Genomic DNA, 18898 nt, shown 5'->3' with positions numbered 1-18898 from the left:
GGAGCATCCAAAGGTGCTGCATCGTCCAGTACTTGAAAAGCCCCTTGGTTGCGGTCTGACTCAGCAGATTTACTCCTAAGATCCGGAGGCTTAGAGAAGGCAAAACTCTGCTTACTTTGTTTATTTGATTTATTCGAACCATGCCCCTTTCTTTTTTTTGGAGGAGGTGCATTACTGGTTCCATGGTTAATTTTTCTTTTTGACTCTTGTAACAACGCTTGGCCTCAATCGAGTGTCAGTTTTTTCAATTACAACCGAATTGTCAATGTTTTCAGAGCCAGAGTCAAAGTCAATACCACAATAAGATATCACAATTCCTTCTGGAAAGATAATAAGACCAGATTTTATTAACAGGGCCCAGCCCAGCCTCTGTCAGTCTATGACGGGCTAAGACGGGGGTGAGCTCGCTATATGCGCCTCCTGGCGCGAGATTGTTTTTTTTTTTAAACTATTTGCGACTGCAGTCAAATATTACATTGCTTTTACAGTTAGTATCTGCTACATACAGTCTTTTCATTTTTCTCCCTTTAAGCTTTAGGCATCTGACTTGGTGACTCTCATAATAATGGTCATATAGGTCGCCATCTCCGGCGACGACATTATTATGTAATAACAAGAACTCTTTACAAATAGGTACATATTGAAAACAGTACACCTCTCAGTAGTATGTATGCGACTTTGGACCCAGAGTTTAAGTCATATCCAATCCCCATCTCTCCCTCCATCCCTCCCCGTTTTGTACGTCTCCTGGCGTCCTGGCACAACCTGTTCTACCAGCCTAGGCCTAGGAGCTTCAGAAAGCAGACACTTCCAGATAACTGTGTCCATCCTCCTCTGGCAAACCTGTACACGACTCGGACAAGGCCCCGCTCATGGCCACCCCATCACCCATCCAACAGTTCCCGCTATGAGGTCTCCGCCTGGGAGGGCTTCAAATCCATGGCCTCTAGTTCTAACAACATCCGTTCCCAGTCTAGCACAATCGGATGTTTCCTTAGTCCTCTCTCCTCCTCCCTGCGGAGAACCACACCCTATACCCTGCCCCACTTTAATAGTTCAGCTCGCCAGGTTTCTACAGTTGGGGGTCTTGCAGATTTCCACCTCATAGTCAGAGCCCTGACTGCCAACAACAATGCTAAGTCCAGGATCTTCAGCGGGGCCTTATGCCCTTTGGGTCTTTTCCTATGCCCGAGCAGGCAAGGCAACGGTCCCCCCGGAATCTGCATGCCCGTGACAGTGTGAAGTATGTGACGGACCTGTCCCCAGTAGTCGCTTAATCGTGGGCAAGACCACAGCATGTGGAGAAGTCCGGCCTCGTCTATCTGACACCGGGGACAGCGATGGGTAGAGGCAGGGAACATCCTGTGCAGTCTTTTTGGGGTAAAGTATGCCCTATGGAGCACTATAGCTTGGATAAATTTGAATTGTACATTTCTGGACACTCTCCTAGGGTGTTCTAGGACAGCCTTCCAGGCTCCATCTGTCATAACCTCTCCCGTGTCCAATGTCCAGGTGTTCCTAAGTGGGGCAAGGGGCGTAGCGGCGTGTTCCCTAATGCCAGTGTATAACCACCGTACCAGGTGTCCCCCCCGTCCCCATGCAATGAAGGAGGTGCATCAGTTTGTGTTGTTCGGGTCTACTGCGCTGTGGGGCCCATGTGTTCTGTACGTAGTGTGGTTGCTGTCATCTCCGTGCACTCCTTTAAGTTTTGGACAAAGTTTAAGAAATTTGTGAGGCGCTATCCTTGTCGCACTGGTCTGACAGTGCCTTACGTAATTCAAAGAGTGTGTGATTGAGAAATCACAAAGGACGCACTCATTTAGCATGGTTTGATTGTCTTTTTTGAAAAGAGCCAGTCTTGTCGTTCTTGAGGTTATCATATATTTTTTATTCATATAGATTTCTTTATCGACAATGTCTGTAGAAGTTCATTCAAATCATAAACAATTAATTGCATTACTTCATGCCCAATGCATTTCGGGTTAGTCAGGGTAACCCTTCGTCAGGGGCCTAAAAAATGAAAGCATACAGGACCTTAGCGTTCAGCAAACGAACCGTTAACAGTTGAAATCACATTGCACATAAGTTAAACTAACATGCATTATATCTTACAACATTGTCTAACACCCGAATGAAATTGACATTAGTCAAATGAAAACAATGCTTAGTTGATGTATAACGAACACCATATACATGACAGTGTATAACATAGTGTAGCTAGCGTTATCTATTCTAGTGTCGGGACTACATGAAAATAAGGTGTCATGCTGAGGAAAGTGGGTTAAATTAAACTACTAAACGAGAGAAACTGGATAAAGATACAGCGTAACAAACTTACTGAAAAAGTAACGCGCAGAGCTCTCGGCGTTCCGAACGCAGAACCGGTCTGGTTGGCAATGAACCAATCAGAAGAAGTATTATAACTAGGTGATATGGTCACGTGATGCAGGAAGCGCGGAAAATTCAAAAAGAAAACAAACAATCCAATATGTTGTGTGGCGTGTAATCGCTATGATGGATGAATAACCTATTGCATAAAACAGGTTCAGTGATAACAAAAGCAAAGTTTAAGTTTATATGCGGCGGTTCGAAAACCTTGTACATTACAGAGCGCGCGTGGTGATAGGATAAAAGTCAAGATCACGTGATAGTCGAACCAAAAAGTAAACAAACAATAGCAAAAGGGTGCGATCGGAATGACCGAACGCGGGTTAAGGCAGATGGGACAAAAAGAAAAACTGGTATGTCAAGAAAAACGAGAATCAGTTACTAAAGACACAGGCTATGTGTGCATATGTAAAGTGCAAGGAATTACATAAATCTCACTTTCTATCATGATGACAAATCATGCAATACAATCTGCTGTAAAATAGAAAACGAATCGGATCAAATGGACATGCTTCAACAAAATATACTACAATGATGGATGATGGTAAACATACAAATCCACAGTCAAACAAGGTGATGCTCAATCGAGAATCTCATCAAGATAAAGTGGGGGAACGAAGGGACCTCAGAGTTCCAAGTTGTGCTTAGAATGTCAAAGAAAGCATGAAAATGCAATTCTGTCGTTGATCCCTGTTGGTTGAAGTGAATTAAGTTTTTTGATCCAGAAAAATTCTGCTTGTAAACGATGTTCCACAGGATCCATGTCGCAGCGTTGTGGGAGTATCTCCAGTATGGTAAATTTGAGTTGTGCTATTTGATGGTTACATTCGAGCCAATGGGTGGCCACAGCTGATTTCGTATTCTTTGTCCGAATGTTACTTTTGTGTTCCGACATTCTTATTTTTATCTTCCTTTCTGTCTGTCCGACATAAATTTTGCCACATGGGCATTTGATGGCATAAATTACATTTTTAGAATCACAGGTGCCTGTGTATTGTAGATCGATTTTGTGACCTTTTGTAGGATGCATGAATGTGTTTCCGGTTATTACATTGTTGAAATGTATGCAATTCAAACACTTGTTCATACCTTTATGTTGAGTTTTAATTGCTTTTCTGGTGGTGAGAACCTCCTTTAAATTTCTTGATCTTTTGAACGCAAAAGTTAATTGATCGCTGTATAAGTTTTGTAAGTCTGGTTCATCTTGGATAAGGGCCCAATGGGGATTAATGATTCTCTTGATCTTTTTGGCCACTGTCGAAAATTTTAAGACACATACTGTCTTTTGTTCTGCGATTGGTGTTGTAGGTATCAATAGACTCTCTCTTGAATATTTAGCTACTTTTTGAGTGATTCTTCAAGAATCTCTTTGGGATATCCTCGAGCTAGAAATTGTTGGTGTTGCGCTTCAAAGTTTTTTTCCAAAAGATGTGTGTCAGAGGTTATTCTTTTCAATCGAATGAATAGGGATGTCGGAAGATGTTTCTTTAGAGTTTCAGGGTGAAAACTTTGAAAAAGTAAACTAGAGTTGCGGTCTGTAGCCTTTTTGAATACTTGAGTTTGTAGTTGTTGATTAATGATGGTAATTTGTACATCTAGGAACGATATTGTTTCCTTATGTATGGTATGGGTGAACTTAATTCTTGGGTTCAACTGATTGAGTTCAGTAATGTTGGTCAGTAATTGTTCCTTTTCTCCTCTCCAGATCAAAAACAGATCATCAATATATCTTTTGAATGTCACGAAGTGGTCTGTCCTATTGGTGTTGTTTAGGATGTTATCGTGTTCTAATTTTGACATAAACAAATTAGCATATGAGGGGGCCCCCCCATAGCCCATTGAGGTGCCGTTGCATTGGTTGTAGTATTTGTTATTCCATTCGAAGTAACTGTGATATAACGCGAAATGCATCAATTCAATAAGGAACATTTTGTTGGCTTCATATTCTTCATCTCTGAGTAAGTTCCATTCAAAAGCTTCGAGGCCTTCGTTGTGTGGAATTGATGTGTATAATGACACCACATCTATGGTACACAACCAATATTCGGCATTTGCATCAAGTTGAATCGTTCTGAGCAAATTGAGGAAAGCTGTTGTGTCTATGCTAAGGAAGTGAATGACCGAAAAGTCAGAAAGTATAAAAGAGATACGATTGACTACAAATACGACGAAGTATACACTTGGGCAGACATCTACAACCAAAAGAAATGGCAACAACCAAAACCAAAGCCATCCAGTTACTTCGAATGGAATAACAAATACTACAACCAATGCAACAGCACCTCAATGGGCTTTGGGGGGCCCCCTCATATGCTAATTTGTTTATGTCAAAATTCGAACACGATAACATCCTAAACAACACCAATTGGACAGACCACTTCGTGACATTCAAAAGATATATTGATGATCTGTTTTTGATCTGGAGAGGAGAAAAGGAACAATTACTGACCAACATTACTGAACTCAATCAGTTGAACCCAAGAATTAAGTTCACCCATACCATACATAAGGAAACAATATCGTTCCTAGATGTACAAATTACCATCATTAATCAACAACTACAAACTCAAGTATTCAAAAAGGCTACAGACCGCAACTCTAGTTTACTTTTTCAAACTTTTCACCCTGAAACTCTAAAGAAACATCTTCCGACATCCCAATTCATTCGATTGAAAAGAATCACCTCTGACACACATCTTTTGGAAAAAACCTTTGAAGCGCAACACCAACAATATCTCGCTCGAGGATATCCCAAAGAGATTCTTGAAGAATCACTCAAAAAAGTAGCTAAATATTCAAGAGAGAGTCTATTGATACCTACAACACCAATCACAGAACAAAAGACAGTATGTGTCTTAAAATTTTCGACAGTGGCCAAAAAGATCAAGAGAATCATTAATCACCATTGGGCCCTTATCCAAGATGAACCAGACTTATACAGCGATCAATTAACTTTTGCGTTCAAAAGATCAAGAAATTTAAAGGAGGTTCTCACCACCAGAAAAGCAATTAAAACTCAACATAAAGGTATGTCCAAGTGTTTGAATTGCATACATTGCAACAATGTAATAACCGGAAACACATTCATGCATCCTACGAAAGGTCACAAAATCGATCTACAATACACAGGCACCTGTGATTCTAAAAATGTAATTTATGCCATCAAATGCCCATGTGGCAAAATTTATGTCGGACAGACAGAAAGGAAGATAAAAATAAGAATGTCGGAACACAAAAGTAACATTCGGACAAAGAATACGAAATCAGCTGTGGCCACCCATTGGCTCGAATGTAACCATCAAATAGCACAACTCAAATTTACCATACTGGAGATACTCCCACAACGCTGCGACATGGATCCTGTGAAACATCGTTTACAAGCAGAATTTTTCTGGATCAAAAAACTTAATTCCCTTCAACCAACAGGGATCAACGACAGAATTGAATTTTCATGCTTTCTTTGACATTCTAAGCACAACTTGGAACTCTGAGGTCCCTTCGTTCCCCCACTTTATCTTGATGAGATTCTCGATTGAGCATCACCTTGTTTGACTGTGGATTTGTATGTGTACCATCATCCATCATTGTAGTATATTTTGTTGGAGCATGTCCATTTGATTTGATTCGTTTTCTATTTTACAGCAGATTGTATTGCATGATTTGTCATCATGATAGAAAGTGAGATTTATGTAATTCCTTGCACTTTACATATGCACACATAGCTTGTGTCTTTAGTTACTGATTCTCGTTTTTCTTGACATACCAGTTTTTCTTTTTGTCCCATCTGCCTTAACCCGCGTTCGGTCATTCCGATCGCACCCTTTTGCTATTGTTTGTTTACTTTTTGGTTCGACTATCAAGTGATCTTGACTTTTATCCTATCACCACGCGCGCTCTGTAATGTACAAGGTTTTCGAACCGCCGCACATAAACTTAAACTTTGCTTTTGTTATCACTGAACCTGTTTTATGCAATAGGTTATTCATCCATCATAGCGATTACACGCCACACAACATATTGGATTGTTTGTTTTCTTTTTGAATTTTCCGCGCTTCCTGCATCACGTGACCATATCACCTAATTATAATACTTCTTCTGATTGGTTCATTGCCAACCAGACCGGTTCCGCGTTCTGAACGCCGAGAGCTCTGCGCGTTACTTTTTCAGTAAGTTTGTTACGCTGTATCTTTATCCAGTTTCTCTCGTTAAGTAGTTTAATTTAACCCGCTTTCCTCAGCATGACACCTTATTTTCATGTAGTCCCGACACTAGAATAGATAACGCTAGCTACACTATGTTATACACTGTCATGTATATGGTGTTCGTTATACATCAACTAAGCATTGTTTTCATTGGACTAATGTCAATTTCATTCGGGTGTTAGATAATGTTGTAAGATATAATGCATGTTAGTTTAACTTATGTGCAATGTGATTTCAACTGTTAACGGTTCGTTTGCTGAACGCTAAGGTCCTGTATGCTTTCATTTTTTAGGCCCCTGACGAAGGGTTATCCTGACTAACCCGAAATGCATTGGGCATGAAGTGATGCAATTAATTGTTCATGATTTGAATGAACTTCTACAGACATTGTCGATAAAGAAATCTATATGAATAGAAAATATATGATAACCTCAAGAACGACAAGACTGGCTCTTTTCAAAAAAGACAATCAAACCATGCTAAATGAGTGAAGAAACCCCACGGTTTCATGTTAAATGAGCGCGTCCTTTGTGATTTCTCAATCACACACTCTTTGAATTCCGTACGTAGTGTGTCACGTTGGCGTGTAGAATGTATAGTCGTGGTGGAGCTCCCGTGGCCTGTACAATGGAAGCGTGATCCAGCAGCGTGTCATCTCCAAAACAGGTCCCCATCTCTATTCACTCCCGCATACGTCCAGGGCCGTAATCTGTGGTGAGTCAGTCGCCCCTGTGGCGTCGGGATTCCCAACAGGGGGATATTGTCGGCATAAGACGGGGTCATTGACGTGTACGCCAAAGCTTTCCGCCAGCATGTCAGGGCGGTATGCAAGAGGGGGTGACAGTCTCGAGGTAGCTTGGTCTTGGGTAACAGAAGGGAGTGCAGCTCTCCACGCTCCAACTGATCGCTAGTGTAATCAATTTCGTGTAAATTTCTACCCGCCACCCACCGTGATAGCCATTGTAATAGACTCGCGTAATAATATCCACGGAAGTCCGGCACGCCAAGGCCTCCACATCGGGTACCTAATTGAAGTTTTTTGAGGCCCACTCTCCGCCGCCTATTGCCCCAGATGAGGGCGAATAATAGCGTATTCAGTGTGGTGAATATGTGTTGCTGGAGGAGAACAGGTAGGTTTACAAAGTAATAAAGCATGCGGGGGAGCATAACCATTTTAGAGACAGCGATTCTGCCCATCCTGGCGCGAGATTGGTGACGCGTGCGGGTCCTGCCGCAACGCGCTCAGGGGCTTGTAGTCCTCATGGAGATACAGGTGTGCTCGTCCGTTGCTTTCCCAGTCAGGAAGTAAGGTGCTGTGTGCAGATGGATGCAGGCACAGGTCCCAGGGATAAAGTGTGGCATGCCTGATTAAAAGTAAAGCAGCTCAGGAAATGCGGCATGCCAGGTAACGGACTCCATGTTCAAGTCCTTTTTTTTATATCCTTTTCCCCCCTTCTTTATAGGCTCCACACCAGTCTTCAAAACTGCAGCTATTACGCTTTCCTGGACCGTTGTTATCGCCCCGTTGTATTGCCCCAACCGAAGGTAGTACTGGGGGGTGGGGGGGGAGGGGAACGTCACCACAAGTTGTCTCCTCCTCACCTCACTTCTCGAGGACGGCGACCCAGAGCATCACCGCTGATGCAGCCCGTCTTGGCCAACTTCCGTGGTGCCATGGAATTATATGCAGCCTCAGCATTCTCCTCGAGGTACCCTTTTCTTCTCCCGCGGTCTATATCGGTGTTTCCCTCTTTAAGAACACTTTAAAAACGCCATGCAAGCTCCCGAAAGAAGCCGTGGCTCAAAGCTTCGTCCACAGACTCGCCTTCCTCTACGGTGATCACTTCTGTTTCGATACTCCTTTTAAAGACTCCTGTTGTATACAGCAAACATTTAAGCTGTTTGAAAAAGCATACTTGTTTTTTTCGGAAAAAATCCATAAGGTTTCAGTGAAAGCTAAATGTGTTTTGCTGGCATCCCATGAGACGTGTAGAAATGAAATTTGGTGCTAGATACCATCAGGAGGTTTGTTTGAGTAGAAAATGTCTTTCAGCTAGATATTTTCTGTGCAAATAAGCCTCCTGCTGGTATTTTGCAACACATTTTTATGCGTTGTGTGCACTATCTTAAAGTTACACAATATCACATAATGTGAAATTTGCGAATTTTGCTAGAGACATTTCAATTTTTCCTTTTTTTCACCTATGCCGCTGACACATAATTACTTGTTTGTCACGAGAAATAAAGTTATTTAGTTAAACTGATCCTTCTTTTAGTGTCAAGATAGATTGCCCCCTGGCCACTTTTTTACCAGCCTGCCACGATTTTATACCTAGGCCGGTAAATATATTAGGAAAAGCTTTGTATTCCGGTATTTTTACCCTTCTGAAACATAAACCTAATACATGTAACACATAAATAAATCATTTTAAAAAAGTATTTGAGAACTGTCTAAGCCCTTTCTTAATGATTATTAGAGCCTCCAGAGAGATGATTGTCATGTTACAAATGAATCCTGACTGTTTTGTATAAATACTTTTCCCATAACAGCTCTTAGCTGTCTAATAATAGGAAAATGCAAACAAATGGCTAGCAGGGTAAACTGGCCCGTAGGGCAAATAGGCAGTGCCAGATGGGCTGGTCTGACAGGTCAGTGTTTGGGCCTATTTTATGATGTTGGGGGTCGGATTTTACTTTTGATTTCCCTGATATTACCAAAATATTGCCTGCAGCAAGCACACACGCATGCAGTCTCTCGCGTATTGTCTTTACAAGTTGAAAACGACCCCTGTTTGCAGATGTGGGACACTTTTTTAGCTCTATGTTTCCCTAATGGGGGCCAGTTTTATTATGGTTCCTGGGCCTATTTTCTGTCACAGTCAGACCCTGATAGGCAGTACCTTTTCTAAAAATTAAAAAAGGTGGCAACCCTAACAAGTCTTTACCTGATTTTGACCTTTTTTCTGAATGATGTTCCTGACTGGCCCATTCCATGCAGTCTTTATCTGATTTGATGTTCCAGGGCAGGGGTCTTCAGCCAGTGGCTTGGGAGCGAAGAGTAGCTCCTCGTCTGCTAGCAAGTATGCCTTAGAGCACAGCATTTCATTTAAAAGGTATAGAGCTCGGTGTGCACAAATGTACATAGTCCATAGATTGACCTCCAAAATCCAAAACATTAATTCTTGACCATCTATTTTATCAAGTTTTTCTGGGCGCATTCCCCCTTCTAGATTTCAAAATAGAAAGACACTGTACATTATGTGCGCCTCTGTGCAATAACTCGCTGAGTGTGTCAGCACAGGCCTTGGAAAAAATAATGTTGTGAAAGTTGGAGCGGTTTGGATGCAGCAGTTGGGGTGCAAGTGTGCAATGTGGTTGTGAATGCAGTTATAGCTAGTAGAACAGGAATGGAACTGGAGGCATCTAAAGGTCTGACTAGTTGTAACAGAGGGATTTGGTGTGGAATATGTGCACTAGTGCATGTTTATTTCTGCTCATTAATGTGCGTTTGTGGTTTGAGTATGTTGTGCACCTGGTAGTGTGTGTGTGGAGGTCTGACAGGCAAAGAAATAGGCCCGGGCAACAAAATAAAAGTGCTGGAGTTTTTATATCGTGTTAAGCTACACAAATCTCTTAAAACCCATATTAATGTTAGCAAACTCAGTCGTTCTCATTTTATATAGTTATAAGCAGGATGGAAGGCTTGCAAATTGCACAGTTCCTCCCATGAAGATGTATTGATTGACTAAACACAGCCCTCGTGACTGATATTTCTTACACTTCTGTTGCGATATGTTCCTCCTTTTCACTTTAGTGAACCAGCTAGCTGAAAAAAGTGGTCCACATTTGTAAATAGGACCCATTTGGAACTTGTGAAGACACACTGTATGGGTCTTTTGAAAGGTATGGGAGACTGCATGATTTGTATTTGCGCAGACAATGTTTGTAATAATATCAGGGAATTAACAGTAAACACAGGCCCAGCTGGCCTTAAAACAGGTCCACAAACAGCTAAAAAAAATGGCCCACACACTGATCTGTCAGACTAGTGCATCGGACACTACTTGATTGCCTTATAGGCCAGTCCGACCTTGGTCAGAGGGATACTGTGTGCGTGCCTGCCTCTGTGTGTGTCTGTCTTTCTTTGAATCCCTTCCTACAAGACAGTGTTATTTGCCGTTCCTGGCATCTTGAGACCACTAGCATCATTTGGCGTTCTTCCCCTCTTCTCACAGAAGTCCAGTCTGGCAAAGCAGTGGCCATTCCTGGCATAATGACGGCAGTCCCTTGCATAATGGTAGCATGTTTTGAGCATCCCTGCCTTAATCTTCGACATTGCAACAATCATGTAATCATAATTGTGGCTATTCCGGTCATTCAGATATACGTCCTTGACCTATTGTTTGGTATCTTTGGGATTATGGTGTCCTGCTGTGGCATATGTGCAGACATTCTTGGCATAATATGACCATCCTACCTAATTATTGCCACACCTGATATCATGGTTTCCATCATTAATATATTGTGGGCTTCCTTGGCCTGAACGTGGCACCCCTGGCTCAGTGGTGGCCACCCCGATTATAATTATGGTTATTCTTGATAAATGTTTGGCATCCATAGAATTTTGGTGTCCAGGTGTAGCACAATGTTGGCTCTTCCTTTGATAGCATATTGTGGCCTTCCTTTAGATTATGGTGAGCATCACTGGCATGTGGTAGTAGTGCCTGGAAAGTAGAAGCTTTCCATGTGAGACACACATACATATGAGCAATTAATGAAAATGACAAGCTGATGTTTGCCTCCAAACCTGTTTCTATTGGAATACGAAAAGTGGGATTTTTAAAGCAACACCCCCCCCCCCGAAAATGACACGCTGTTTTTGGGTGTGGAAATTCTCAAGGGTGTATATGTTCAGAAACTGATTAGCTGATTTTTGGAAATGAATGGTACTGCATGTTAAGAGTTGTGGGGACGTATTGCTGACGTTCTTTCCTTGATATAGACTTGCTGATGTGGCATTTATTATTCCTGCAGATGCATTTCACATTGAGGAATCTTATGTCATTGCCGATGCTCAGGAGTTAGTCACTAATGGTAAACCTAAGTGGTATGACCATTAATGTAACCTTGCCTAATGTGGTCATTATTGTAAACGTTATTTGTTCGTAGCTGAGGATGGTTTTCGTTGATCAGAAATATCTCTTATAGAAAAGGTTGGAGTCCCCTGTACTTTAATCAGCACAATTGCATTCCACATAAATATAGTCTTGCCGCGTGTAAGACGTTGGCATACAATACCAGACGTGTCCACTAGATGGCAATATCCTCCTTCCTTGTGAATGAGCTGAACTAGGGTTCAACAATGTTGCATCCGTTTCTACAACATAAGCGTATATCTAATTCTTGTGTGAACTAGGAGCCACTGAATGGAGACAGAGCCAGACCAACGCCAGATTTAAGATTTACTAAGGATTTCTGACGGTGCAAAATCGGTAGCAAGAAAAATGAAACGCTCTGCACTTGTTGGTAATAAATACCTTGGCTGCTGTTCAGTGCTGACATGCGGCGGATTACCTGCTGTCAGTGGCTACTGTGGTGCACTATATTTGTGAACTAGTCTCCTATAGGATGAGGTTCAGGGTAGCATTACAGGTACTTTGTATCAGGTAACACCATTGCAAGTTGCTAATTTCGTTATAGAACAGACACGTTGCCCATTGCTAGGTGGCTCTGTGACTTCACTTTTTATGTTTGCAGTCCAGAGAAACATTGATACTAAATGGCTGAGCCCAGCAATGGCACCTGGCCATGCTTTACTGAAGAAGAAAGACTGTTCTCGTTGAAAGATGAGCAGTCTAAGTGCGTTTAGGTTGCCATCTATTTTTCTTAAATGAAAGTTGTTAAAGTGTGTAGAAATACTGTGATAGTGAAGGAGCGTTGGCGTGGAGCAAATGAAGAGTTGTATGTCTAAATGATAAGGAAAAGGAGAATGCATTTGATGCAGAATGTAATCCATATCTGGCAAACCTAGAGTTAACAATAGATGAAAATGTGATTTAAAGTCAGCAGAGATTTGAGGGGCTTGTAGTATATCCAAGTACCTAACGAGTTTAAAACAGGCCATATTTCATGGTAACTTTGTGTACAGATGCAATTGTAAATGTTTGTCAGGACAGTCATCACTTGTGTTATGTGTTTGGAATTGAGAATGTGTGTTCTTTTATCTAAGTTGTATAATGTGCTAAGGGGGAGATGTTTTGTAAATGGTTATTCTGTTTACACATCGCCTGTGGTGTATATTCACAATGTACGTGTAATGTGCCTGCTCCAACTTATACTACAGCTGGCAGATCAGTATGATGCTCTTCCATCCATGAGCTCCTGCTTCTCAGAAGAGCATCTGTTGAAATAATCTTTCTTTTGCCCATATACGCAGAAGTATTATTTATTTCTGTAACAAGGGCGTTGCTAGTGCTGGTAAGTGAGTCCAATGCTGAGAAGGCAAGTGTCCGCATGCTGTCCAAGTGAGTCTCCTTAGGTTGGAGTTCTATGCCCAGACATTAGCTTGCTGTACTGTAGATACTTAAGATGCCCAGACTGCTGCTGCCTAACAAAGGTGAAAATGTCTTGAGTTGCTTCTGTCTCACTCAGTTTGGCCTAAAAATCTGCTTTTTGGTGGAGGGCAAAAACAAACCAAAAATATTGGATTGGAATGAATCTCAGGGACTTGGCAATGTTTGAGGTTGATAAACAAAAAAACAATTCACACCTCTTCAGATCTGCTTTCCTGTGGGTGGGTGCTCTTGAGATGTAATCATTGGAAAATCATTCTTTTGTATCATTGCACGATCTACGAGATCCAGCAACTTATTACATTTATGATGTGTTTTTTTCTTCTCACACTTTGTTTATGTGCAGGGATGACACAAGAAGGCCTCTTCAGGGTGAATGGTAACGTAAAAGTGGTGGAGCAGTTGCGAGTGAAGTATGAGAGTGGAGAAGGCGTAGACCTGAACTCTGATGGAGACGTGTACTCTGCCGCCAGTCTGCTGAAGCTGTTTCTGCGTGAACTACCTGATGGGGTGGTCACCTCTGACTTACATCCCAAGTTTATCCAGCTTTACCAAGGTAAGTCCTTTCCTTGAGGTCTTCACTCCAGTATGCTAACTTAGTCTGTCACTGGCAGAAACCACAGTTATTGAATTATAAACTCTTTGTAGAACTGCTTTGAGAGTTGAACCTTTAAAGAAAATGACATCACATTAAAATAACTGTTCACTTGTAGCCTATGAACCCAGATTCCCCTCCAATCACTCGGTACCTCTAGCTTTGCCTTCGACCCTGTAAAGTTCTCCACTGCCTTTTGACTATGTTGATGCTTTCCAAATGTCACATGCATGCATACAATATTATCACACAACAGAAATGTTAAGTTCGTCCATTATCACACAGAAGGCGGTATGCAATCCTTGTTGGACCAAACCGGGGTTTAATGTAATATAACTAAGTAAAATATGGAGTAACAGAAAGGGCCTGCAGAGCAGAGGACCAACTTACAACTAACCCCAAACGACTGAGCGCTCAAGCAACTTTATTTCATTCCCACATTGGACACACAGAAAACACCCACCCCACACATTCAAGCACTCACCTTAGCCTACATGAATTGTGTGACTACTGGATTTTAACAACTGAACATATCTATTAATATAGAACAAGCTTTGCAACTACAAGAAAAACTTTAGACCTGCTTTTTCTACCAATCATTATGGACATTTCATGATTCAATGAATTTGAATGAAATTTATAATTGATGTGTGCTAACTGCATAGCTGTTCTTCTGAAACCATAGGGATATCTACATTTTTGGCTGCTTTTCTCAATAGTGCATGAAAGCGGGGTATGTCATCTGGAGGTGAGTCTGGCTGTCCTGGCAACTGGTTACCTCTTTTGGTAGGATTCTTGCTCATAGCCTTATTGATCTCCTTCCTGTAGTTCACTTTCTTCTTCCATTTCCGATATCTTGATAGAATCTGAAGTATCCTGTTCTCTCATTTCTCTAGATGGGGGTGGAATAGGGTATGAAGTTTATGGAGCACTGGAGGAGAGTGCGGACGAGATGTCTCCAACTTTGGGAGAGGTGAAGGCAGGGGAGGAGGTTGTCTGCCATCAACTGGATATTTGTCAATGGTGGATTGATAGACATCCGTGGTGTGGTCACCAAAGATGCCTCCGCCAATGGCTTTGCAGTTGACAGTGCGCTTGTCGACAGTATCTTCAACGGGGCGTCTTAGTCAGCGATCCATGTGCCATTTGGCTTCAGTGTAGGAGTGGTTGTCGACAAATGGACAACTATGATGAAACCTTCATGGATGATGAGGGTTTTGTCCTTGACGCAGAGGACAGCAGACCTGACAGGGCTTCAGTGGAGCTGGATTTCCCCCAAAACATTAGCAGTGTTTGATGTTTGCCCCTTTTAGAGTATGTTTCTGGGAAAACTACTGTTTTCTCTTTTTAGCTGCAGGCGCTTTTAGATGAAATGTCCATCTCTAAAAAAGTCAATATTCTTTCCATTTCAGCATTTGTGCAGCCTTCATGAAAGTGCTTGGTGGAACACTTCTAAAGGCATCAATCATCCCCAGAGACCTTTGGAAGGGAGAATGTTCTTTTTCTTCATCAAAAGATTTTATAGATATTGCAGCTAGATGTCTTGTGTACTGGATAAAGGCAAATAATACACAGATTATGAGGGTCATAAATGGATATTTTCCTCTGTCCAGAGCAAGGTTTATAGCTTTTCCCAGTCAGTCATGTCTGCAGCTGGTGATGGGGAAGGGTCCCCTCGCCAAGAAAGTGGAGATTTCTAAAAATAAAAACCCTAAAAGCAACTCACTATGCTGAAAGCTGACGTTAATGGCTGGATGAAGTGCGGTGAAGACCAGAAAATATCCAGAAAAGATAGTGTACAGGTTAGACAACGCTCTTCTTGGGGACTCGCTCACACAGGACATGTGGTAGAAACCTGAGATATTGTGACTTCTACGGGGATTCAGAGGACTTATCACCTCAACTTAATTTGCTGAAATTTGGGTTGTTTCAAATGAGCTGGATGTGCTGCTAAACAAACATTGCTTCTAAGGCCTGTGACCATTTTAACACGGTTTACCGCGGTATGCTCCTTGTCAGGATGGAGACTTGGTAAGCGCCTGACTTAGTTTAAATCGCCCGACATGTGTGAAGTCCGTTACTTTGGAGCGTAGCGGTCTACTACCATCATTAGAGATTGCCAGGTCTCCTAACACTTCGTCTACTTACTTGTTTGATGCCACAGGAGATCTGTGCTCCAAGACTTAATGGTTGTCAAGTTGACATATACAGTACAATTGTCTTCAATATTCAATGTGTGCGGTCTCGACGTTCATCCAGGTTACTTCCGGCCTTACTGTTATCAGTAATTGCACTTGACACATTCACAAATTAGATAACTGCTACGGGAGACATGATTTTCCTAGCTGTGGTATGGTCTTGGTTCTACTTGCTATGATGCTGTAACCCTCCATCTCGAGATCACTTGCCCAGACTTTTTCACTTGGATCTCTTATTACACGGCTTCGTCTCCTTATCCTTACCAATAGCCTTGAAGAAGTCACTTGTGTGTCGACACACACAGTGCCTATATATTATATTGACATGTACTTTATGCAGAATACTCCATGTTAACACAATAAAGTGAATTTGACTTAATCTACTGGCATCCTTACATTTATGGACTTGATACATGTTTGATTTGACTTCTTTACGAGTGCTCTGGAATCTATTTTGTATCCGATTGTGTGCACCGGATCATTTGACCCAGTGCCTTCGACTCCGTTGGTAGTAGGGGGCCTTTATACATAGTATAGCACCAAACATACGACTTATTGCCTATAATATACTTACCCACAAAATTATTTCTATTGGGAGGTGAAATTGTTTATGCCAGTGCTACCGCTTTGTAAATTTTAAAAATAAATAATGGTTCTTTGGATTTTGTTTACCCATGGACTAGTCACTTATAGGTCTAGACTTGCGAGACGTCATATTAAAGAGGTCTATATTAGCTAAAGTGGGGCAACACTCGGGCTGTGTTGCTAAATATGGAGCCAATAGATTAAAATATGGGATTGTATAGGGTAGGGAGTCAGCCTTTATATTCTCAAAGTCCTGTAAAACTGACCTGCAGATTTCAAATCGAGTTAGATGAGGTCCGTGCTCCGTGAGGCTAGCTTTCCAATCATCATGTAACTTCCATTTGTAAACCAAATACTCAACACTTAGTAAGGAGAGCAAACTCAGAATCTTAAATGCTGGGACATTGGCACATGTCCTTCAAAAACACAATCAGGGCAGTGACTAGATTGTGGAAACTTTGTTTGACAGTTTAACCAAGCAAAGTTCACCTTGTTGTTTTGTGAATAAGCTATTTATACATCGGGTTGTGATTCTGAGGGTTCATTTAGTTCCCTTAGTTGATGGATAACTTTTGAATAGAACATATAAAGTGGCAATCGCTAATAAATAAGGGCACGGGGAAGGATGCCAAGGTGCCATTCCAAAGGACCTTTGTACTGCTGAATTGCTGTGGTGTAAGTTTTAACCGGAAAATGCAGCAGCAAGCTGGGCATCAAGTACATTTGTTATCCGAGAAGTTCTTTCTGCATGCTCAGTTGAATCTTTTAATTTGCACTCCCTTAGGTTGTCCCTTCTTTTAAATTATTTGAGTGCTGCCAGTCAGCTTCTCTGTTCTGCTTTGTAGGGTGCCCATTTAAAGCACAGTGGGGGAAAGTAAATTTGTAACTTTGTTAAAAGTGCATACCTCATCCCAAAGACATCCGTGCACTGTACCAATAAACAAATTTAACATCATATAAATGCTGAAATTACATTAGAAAAATAATTAAAATACAATTGGATAATACAAAGATGTAGAAAAGTAAAACATAAGAAAGATCATAATTGAGGGCAAGTGTAACAGAATGATGCCAGTAAAGTACTGCAGTGCAGGCACGAAGCACCGCAGGCAACAACCGCTTATGTTATGTTTTACTGTGCATTTGAGATAAATGGCACGCACTCCTAAGCAGAGTGACATAACCAGCGGAATGGAAAATGTCCCTAATTATGCAAAATACTTCAATTTCGCTGAGGCTTAATTCTAATTTCAAAATTCCTCTGCTGAAAAAGCTTTACTGCAAAATGTGAGGAAAGCATGCTCTATGTAAATTCAAAGTATCATGGCTTTAAATACATCTGGGGAAAGGGAATGGAAAGTGATGTGGCAGATTTGAAATTGAATCCTGAATTGTAACTGAAGCCAGGTAAGTCTAATCTGAAACTGAGTGATCTGATCACATTTTGGGCAACAGTCTGTAAATGACCTACTGAATGAAAAATAGCTTTTAGAGGGATTAGAGTAGCCTGTAGAAGGAAAAATGTGAAAATATTTCCACTGTCCAATCTTGTGAGACAAAATGGCTGAAAACCAGGAAATAATCTTAAAGAGAAAAGGCTAGGTTCTAAACCAAAAAGGTTGAAAAGAAAATTTGTTGAGTTTGAATATAAGAAAGGCAAAGATGAATACAAATCTAGGAAAGCACAAAAAGGCATACAGCCAGATCTAGAGGAGAGCGAACACCAAGTGAAGAAAGTATAAGAGACACGAGATTGCATTTGGTGTATAAAAGTATGGAAATTGTCTTAATTTGCTTTAATCTCAGCAACAGTTTCGACTCCAATTTTTAATAGCTTGCAGACAAGCACCCAATCAGTGATGGTCTTCCACAGACAATGCCTTCATGTAAGCTGGACGTAATCAGTATACTGGTGGATATATTCTTGTAGTTCCATAACATTAAATATTTCACATAGTCACAAGTTTGAACCTCAAAAATGCATACTTCGGGGGGCGTGGCCAAGATGGCGGCTTGGTAGGACGTGTCCGCGGAGGCTCCCCAGGCCCGATCCCCCACCAGGGATAGTTGCGGACCACAGCCTTGACCAAGCCGGCCACAGCGAGCGGACAGACACCCGGCAGTCCTCCGAAGCCGAGGAGCCGCAGACTAGACCTTGGTACAGAGAGAGGCGCCGAGGAACAGTGACACCTGGCAGCCGCCGGAAGGCGCGAACGGCCCCGTCCCGCACCCCGGCACCTGGAAGCCCAGCGTGGCCGCTCCACAGCATCGCGGGAGCGGGGAAGGCGAAACTAGGACCCCCGGTGACATCCGCGAGGTTCGAACAGTGACGCTCCGGGCGGGGAGTCCGGAGGCCTG

General features: G+C 41.9%; 1 protein-coding gene across 3 annotated transcripts in view; it reads left to right on the top strand.

Moving 5' to 3' along the window:
• The window catches only part of FAM13A (family with sequence similarity 13 member A), a 906414-nt gene that overhangs the window by 236113 nt on the left and 651403 nt on the right, over positions 1–18898 (top strand). For all 3 annotated transcript variants that reach the window (XM_078676111.1, XM_078676110.1, XM_078676109.1), the window contains one exon: positions 13509–13718. In XM_078676111.1, coding sequence (XP_078532237.1) covers positions 13509–13718 — 210 coding nt within the window. The remainder of the gene's footprint in view (positions 1–13508; positions 13719–18898) is intronic.

The sequence above is a fragment of the Lissotriton helveticus genome, chromosome 2_1, assembly GCF_964261635.1.
Source record: "Lissotriton helveticus chromosome 2_1, aLisHel1.1, whole genome shotgun sequence".
In the NCBI taxonomy this organism is placed as follows: Eukaryota; Metazoa; Chordata; class Amphibia; order Caudata; family Salamandridae; genus Lissotriton; species Lissotriton helveticus.
The sequence above is the reverse complement of the archived record's forward strand: the minus strand, read 5'-3'. Positions and strand labels throughout refer to the sequence as shown.